Raw genomic sequence first — 7,323 nt, 5'->3', positions numbered from 1 at the left:
AGGCTGGTTTGTACTTACTATGTAGCGAAGAGAGGAGAGGGAGAGAGAGAGAGAGAGAGAGAGAGAGAGAGAGAGAGAGAACTTGAGTTTCTGATTCTTCTGCTTCTACCTCCCAAGTACTGGGATCACAGCCTTGTACCAACATGCTCTGTTTGCTGGTGCTGGAAACTGAACTGGGGATGCTGCCTGTATATTAGGCAAGCTCTTTACCAACTGAGCTACATTGCTCACCCTTCCCAGTCAGCATGTATAAAAATGTCACAAAGGCTGGTTGTGGTGAAGTACATCTTTAATCCCAAAGCACAGGAGGAAGCAGAGGCAGGTGGATATCTGTGAATTCTAGGCCACACTGGTCTACATAGCAAGTTCCAGGGCTACACAGTGAGACCCTGTATCAAAAAAGATGGTGGTGGTGGTGGTGGTGATGGTGGACAGCTCCAAGAAAAGAGAAAATCTCAGGTAGTGTAGTGTCACAAAAGTCTTGAAAAGTCATCTAGGCTTAAAGTGGGGTTTCAGCTGTGAAGAGCTAGGGGCCTCAGTTCAGTCCCTGACACCACAGCACACACACATACACACACACACACACACACACACACACAGTCACCTCCTCTAGGAGCAGACACACCCTGGTGTGACTTGTCTGTGTGCCTCAGAGCAGAGACTTGAAGAGGTCAGGTTCTGGAAGAAGGAGTTAGATGACAAACTTGAACAGCTCGTGAACCAGACAGATGACCTGCTCACGTACAAGATCCGCCTGGAGAGATCCTTGGAGAGCTACAAGGAGCCCCTGCACATCACGGAGAAGTGCCTGGCCTACAGGTAATCCACCTGCTGCAGGAGACGTGTGCCTGTGCTCGATGGCGGGTTGAACTGAGCTGAGGTGAGGTCTGCCTTGTCGGTGGTGTTTGGGGAAGGAACACCACTTTGGCTCCTGCCTAAATTCTGCTGTCCTCTGACTAAAAATACGTTAGGGCTCAGGTTTCTGTGTCAAAGAATTACAGAATTACATTCATCTTAAAAATAGTTTCTTTTTGGGTCACTTGTTTTGAGATTTATTTTTATTGTATGTGTATGTGTTTTTTGCTTGCACGTCTATGTATCAGGTGTGTGGAGTGCCAGAGGAGCCCAGAAGTGGGTGCTGGATCCCCTTAGAACTGGAGTTACAGATGTTTTTAACCATCATGTGGATGCTGGGAATTGAACCCAGGGTCTCTGGAAAAGCAGCTGGTGCTTTTAACTGCTGAGCCATCTCTCTAGCCCCCTTTCCCATCCCTTTTAAGTAGTCTAGAAATGGACAGTTTCTATCAGCATATCAGGGGTCCAGGCTTTTGGTGTTTTGTGGCCTCACGGAACACAGGTTTTGATCTCTAGGCTACCTCATGATTTGAGATGGTGGCCTAAGCTCTAGACAGTCTATGTCCCCAGCAAGTAATCATAAGTAGGGAACCCTGAGGGATCAAGCCCAGGGCTTCAAGAGCACTAGGCAAGCAAGCATTTGGCTGAGCTGTATTCCCAGCCCCATACTGGCTTTTGAGTGAACGTGTCCAAAACTTGAGTTTTACAGGTCACCCCAAACTTAAAACTTGTAATTACAACCTTGCATCTAAACAGCTTAAGGTAAAGTTCAAGGTCCTTAGCTTAGCAGAGTTTGTCTAACTGGACCCCAGTGAACTCTCCAGGCCCTTATCTCATCCTCATGAAAGGGAGGAAGCCGAGTCCTCTGAAGGTTCCCAAGTACATGGGACTCTTCCTCAGTAGAAAGCCCAGTTCCCCTATAACCTTAGCCCTGACCCTGTGCAGCAGGTAGTGGTCCCCAGAGAAATTTGGAAAGCACTTGAAGGTGAGGGCAGTGACAGTCCTTCTCCCCAACTCATCAGGGTGCTCCTAAGTCCGAGGCTAACCATAATGCAGAGGGTGTGTGATGTGTGTGATGTGTGTGTGCGCACGCGTGCATATGTGTGTGTGTGTGTGTACACTATAGCTAGTACTAATAGCTGTCTCCATTTACAGAAGGGGATATCAAGGCACAGATGTTACACAGTATATCTCAGGCCCCATGGCAAGTGGCTAGGAGACCCCCCCCCCCAACCCTAGTGCTACCAAGCAGAGTAGAAAGTATCTGGCAGTGAGGTGCTTTTGGGGGGTAGTGTAGTGTGCTGGTTAGAAGCATGTGTAACACTCAGCATGTGGCATGGAGTAAGCTACTTCACTTCTTTGACACTTAGTTCTCCCATATGCATTTTAAACGTTGCGTTGGAGGGGGTGGGGCTCAGTTGTGGAGCAGTTGGCTAGTATGGTTCAGGGCCTGGGTTCCATCTCCCACGGGAATATTTACATAAAAAAACAAAACAGCACAGTGCCTGTCACACAGTGGGGGCTCAGTAGTGCAGGTAATATCAATATCGGTACTATTAGAACTTTTTTTTCTGGATTCAATTTCTTGTCTAAGTACAAGACTAAGACTAAGGAAAGAAATACCTGTCTTTGAAGTTCTAGGTCAAGACAGCTGTTTCTAATGAGTAAGAGTGACGGGGAAGGCTCCAGAGCAGATTGTCAAACTGAGCGGGAGGCAGCAAGTGGGACATGCCTTGAAGTCCCAGCGCTCAGGGGCTGAGGCGGAGGCTGAGGCAGGAGATTAGCCTGGGATACAAACAAATTAAAGGGCGGGGGATGTTCATGTGGGGTTTTCAGGCCAGTTTTCTGCACACTTTTGGAATATTTTGAAGAGGCACAGGCACCAAGTAGTGTCCCCCGCCCCTGCCCCTCCCTGCCAGGGAGAAGCGCGTGGGCATCGATCTGGTGCATGATGTGGTGGAGCAGGAGCTGCAGAAGGAGGCTGATATCATCCACGGAGTCATGAACCTGCTTATCCGCACGCTGGAGGAAACAACAGAACAGATCAGGTACCCGCAGAGCCCACCCAAGTCAGGGCAAACCTGTAGGTCTGCGCCCCCTGGTGGAACACTGGTGTGTGGAGGCCAGATTCCTGCCTCCTCCACAGGCGCCCACTGGTAGCGGGAGGAGTGGCACATCTCTCCAAGGTGACTCACTGGGGCCCTTTGCGGCCACTCTGATCCCTCAGTCCAGTTTGGCAGAGGATTTCAGTTGAGGCTAGGTCTCCAAGCATCATCAGGCACGTGTGTGCCCTGGCGACATGGGAGTGGGGCGCACGCTGAAAGTTTCAGTTTCGTTTTCCAGGGTCTCCCATGATCCTGCAGGTGTCACCAGGTCTTTTCCGAGGGAGAAACCGGCTTTGCCCTCTTCCTTCAGGCTGAACCGCTCTGCCAAGTACAATCTGGAAAAGGATTTGAAGGACAAGTTCACGGCCATAACTATCGACGATGTCTGCTTCTCACTCAACAATAACTCACCAAATATCAATTATTCTGAGAATGTTGTGAGAATCGAGCCCAAGTGAGTGGGGTCCTGCTGCTGGGAAAACCCCGGGTCTTATCAGTCTGACAGGGCCAGGGGAAGCATCCTAGAGCCCCTCCCAGTCAGGAGGCTTGGGGCAAGGCAGTTTTACCCTGCCCCCGCCCAGAACCTTCTCTCACTTTAAGAAAGACTGGCCCATTGTGTCAAAAGACATACCATGTACTCCTTCATCTATTTATAGTTTAACAAGTGGGAGATTATATGAACTATAGTGGTGGATGAGGTGATAAAGCCCCACATCTGTCTTTTCCAAGATAATTAGTTAACTGATGGCCCTGGCAATCCAACTCTCAGGTCTATTTTGTTTAGTTTGCAAAAATATGTACCTTTTGTGTAACATCTAATTTGCAGTTTTAAAAAGTTATTTATTCTCATTTTATTTTATTCCTATGTATGAGTGCTCTCTGTCTGCGTGCACACCTGCATGTCGGAAGAGGGCATCAGATCCCGTTACAGATGGTTGTGAGCCACCGTGTGGTTGCTGGGAACTGAACTCAGGACCTCTGGAGGAGCAGTCAGTGCTCTCCACTACTGAGCCATTTGGATTTTTTTTTTTAATTAAAAAAAAACATTTATTTATATTTGTGTGTGGATGGGTGGGTACACGTGTGCACATGTGGAGGTCAGAGGACACCTGGTGGGAGTTGGCTCTTTCCTTCTTCCATGTAGGTCCTGGGGACATTCAGGGGGGCAGGCTGGTGGCAGGCAGGGTTACCTGCTGAGTTATCCCACTGGACCCTTAACTTGCATTTCCAGCTAGTTTTTATATCATAGAGCTAATTTATTCATATTTGAATTTTTAAAAATTAAACACACACATATAAAATGCATACAGCAAATACTAAATACACACTTCAATGATCACCATTGTATTAGTATCACTTTTTATAATTTTTTACTTTTTACTTTTTTTTTTTTTTGAGACAGGGTTCCTCTGTGTAGCCTTGGCTGTCCTGGAACTCATTCTGTAGACCAGGCTGGCCTTGAACTCAGAAATCTGCCTGCCTCTGCCTCCCAAGTGCTGGGATTAAAGGCGTGCGCCACCATGCCCAGCTCTAATTTTTACTTTTTGTGTATTGGTGTTTTGCTTACATGTATGTCTGTGAGAGGGTGTTGGAATCCCTGGAATTGGAGTTACAGACAGTCATGAGCAGCCATGTGGATGCTGAAATTGAACCCTGGTCCTTTGGAAGAACAGCCCGTGCTCTTAACCACTGAGCCATCTCTCATATTAGTACCTTTTTAAAGTATATAAAAAAGTAGAAAGATAACATTCCCCCAAACTTAGCCTCTCAGAATAATAATGATCAAGAATATCTCGTGATCTTGGGCGTGTCGAGAGGCCAGACAGTGTTTCCCTGGTGACCTGGCTCAAGGTGTCCTTGGGTGGAAGACAAACTGAGGCAGGGACTGCAGCCATCCGAAGGCTTGGCAGGAAGGCGGTGGCTTCTAAAGGAACCCATGTGATGATGCAGGCCTTGGGACCCAGCTCTGTGAACTTCTCCAAGGACAGTTTCATGACATGGAAGCTGGCTTTCCCCATCCCAAGTGGTGGAAGAGAAAGAGAGGGAGGAGGGTGGAGGGAGAGGGGACTCTAAGAGAAGCTACAGTGCTTTTTAATATTCCTGTCTCAGAACTGGCGTCTCAGAACTTGTGAGAAACAAGTGGGCAGATTTGTTTTCATCCTGCAGGCAAAGGAGACAGGGATCTCTGGGGACTAGTCAGGGGCTGCCTCTAGTCACAAAGTGGAGAGTCCTCAGGCAGTCCCCAAGCATGGAGGAAAAGGACACCTGAACACCCTCCACCTGCTACCATAGAACTGTTCTGGTCCCCCCTTCTCCCGATCCTTTTTTTGGAGGGTGGGTGGGACAAAGCTTTTGACGTAATTAAGGTTCAGTCCCTTATCATCCTGGTGGGAAGCATGGCAGCATCCAGGCAGACATGGTGCTGGAGAAGGAGCTGAGAGCTCTACATCTTGTTCCCCCGGCAGCAGAAGGGGATTGTGTAACACTGGTGTGGCTTGAGCGTATATAAAACCTCAAAGCCCGGGCTGGAGAGGTGGCTCAGCAGTTAAGAGCACTGACTGTTCTTCCAGAGGTCATGAGTTCAATTCCCAGCAGCCACATGGTGGCTCACAACCATCTGTGATGGAATGCCCTCTTCTGGAGTGTCTGAAGACAGCTACAGTATACTCACATATAATAAATAAATAAATCTTAAGCAAATCAAAACAAACCCCTCAAAGCCCTCCTTCACAGTGACATACTTCCTCCAACAAGGCCACACCTACTCCTAATAGTGCCACTCCCTGTGGGCCAAGCATTCAAACACAGGAGTCTATAGGGGCTCTTCCTGTGAAACCACCACAGTTAGCATTTCCTCTTAAACCAGCAAGCTGTTTAACTCCTGGCTTCCTCTTACTCAGTGAGCTAGGTTATATCTATTGTTATATGTTTGTGTTCTGTGTTGCTGCTCATTGTCTCCAGCTGTGTGATCTTGACTAAGTTTGTTTATTTCTATGAGATTGTTTTCTCTGTGAAGTTGGGGTCATAAAAGTAGCTTAGTAGGCTTCCCAGGGGGATGAAATGAGGTTATGTCTTTAACAGCCCAATGTCCAGCACAGACATGGGAGGTTTCCAAATATATTACCCTTGTGTAGGCTCTGGCCAGTGGTGGAAAAACATCCCAGGTACTTGTGGGGTGGAGGTAGCTTAGTTTCCAGTAGTTCCCAGGAGTTTCCTCGGCCACCCCAGCCCTGATGTGCTGTGAATGAGCGAGAGTCTTGTGTTTCAGCTCTGTGAGTCTGGAGGACTGGCTGGACTTCTCCAATGCCAATGTGGAGAAGGCAGACAAGCAGCTGAACAATTCAACGGCCCTGAAGACCCTGGTGGACCAAATCCTGTCCCAGACAGCCAATGACCTGCGCAGACAGTGCGAAGTGGTAGACACGGCCTTCATAAACGGGCTGAAGGAGACCAAAGATGCCAGGAACAAGCTGGCTGATCATCTGGCCAAGGTGAGGTCCAGGGGACACATGTACTCATGAGGTCTAACTATGGAAGCATAAATGTCTGTGTGTGCTGGGCCTCTGGTTACTACACACACTCTGTAGAAAACCGATCCGGAAAGAGACAGAGCCCAGAAGTGGGAGGGAGAATGGAGGCTGGGATCTGGGCATAGCCTTAGGTTTTCCTCATGTAACATGAGGAGAAGGACCGTTTTCCTCATGTAACACGAGGAGAAGGACCCTGAACACATACATGATGAAGCATCCAGTCTCTTCAAACCTAGCTCTGGCTCTCTGGTCAATTGTCCCTGATGGTTTCCTAGTGGTACACTGGCAAAAGGCTTCTGGAAGTCAAAAATTAAAAAAAAAAAAACAAAAAACTCTGAGACGTAGAACTTGCAGATTCCCGTGGTGTAAATATTCCTACTGTGGTCAGTTCAGTTTCAGACTCCCTGTTTAACAGAGAGGTGGCAAAGTCACCGAAAATGTAACCATCAGAGCCCACGGGAGCCGAATCCCATACACCTTCCTTACATCGGGACCTGGGGTCCGGAGCACGTGTGGCCAGTCCATAGCCTGGGCTCAGCGATGTGGAAAAGTAGGGTCTGGTAGGAGAGGGCTGCATGTTGAACTTGAAAGATGGAGACCCACATTCCACTCTTGTAGCACCTAGCTGAAGGATTTAAAGATACCTCTCAAGCTCTCTGCACCCCTTACCTCAGCTGTAACAAGGGGGTCATGACAGGGCTTCTGAGGCTGAGAGACTTGAAGGTTTCAGAGCGGCCATGGCTGGGGGTGGGTATGGGAGTACAGTGCCAGCCTTGTCCGTCACCGTGTCCTTCCTCCTCCTCCTCCTCCTCCTCCTCCTCCTCCTCCTCCTC

At 48.6% G+C, this 7,323-nt stretch overlaps 1 protein-coding gene across 1 annotated transcript in view; it reads left to right on the top strand.

Annotated features, from left to right (window-relative positions):
• The window catches only part of Tekt1 (tektin 1), a 17,138-nt gene that overhangs the window by 3,354 nt on the left and 6,461 nt on the right, over nt 1-7,323 (top strand). The window contains exons 2-5 of the mRNA XM_029546393.1: nt 654-819; nt 2,775-2,903; nt 3,271-3,414; nt 6,229-6,451. Coding sequence (XP_029402253.1) covers nt 654-819; nt 2,775-2,903; nt 3,271-3,414; nt 6,229-6,451 — 662 coding nt within the window. The remainder of the gene's footprint in view (nt 1-653; nt 820-2,774; nt 2,904-3,270; nt 3,415-6,228; nt 6,452-7,323) is intronic.

Source organism: Mus pahari, chromosome 14 (assembly GCF_900095145.1).
Source record: "Mus pahari chromosome 14, PAHARI_EIJ_v1.1, whole genome shotgun sequence".
Taxonomy (NCBI): Eukaryota; Metazoa; Chordata; class Mammalia; order Rodentia; family Muridae; genus Mus; species Mus pahari.
The sequence above is the reverse complement of the archived record's forward strand: the minus strand, read 5'-3'. Positions and strand labels throughout refer to the sequence as shown.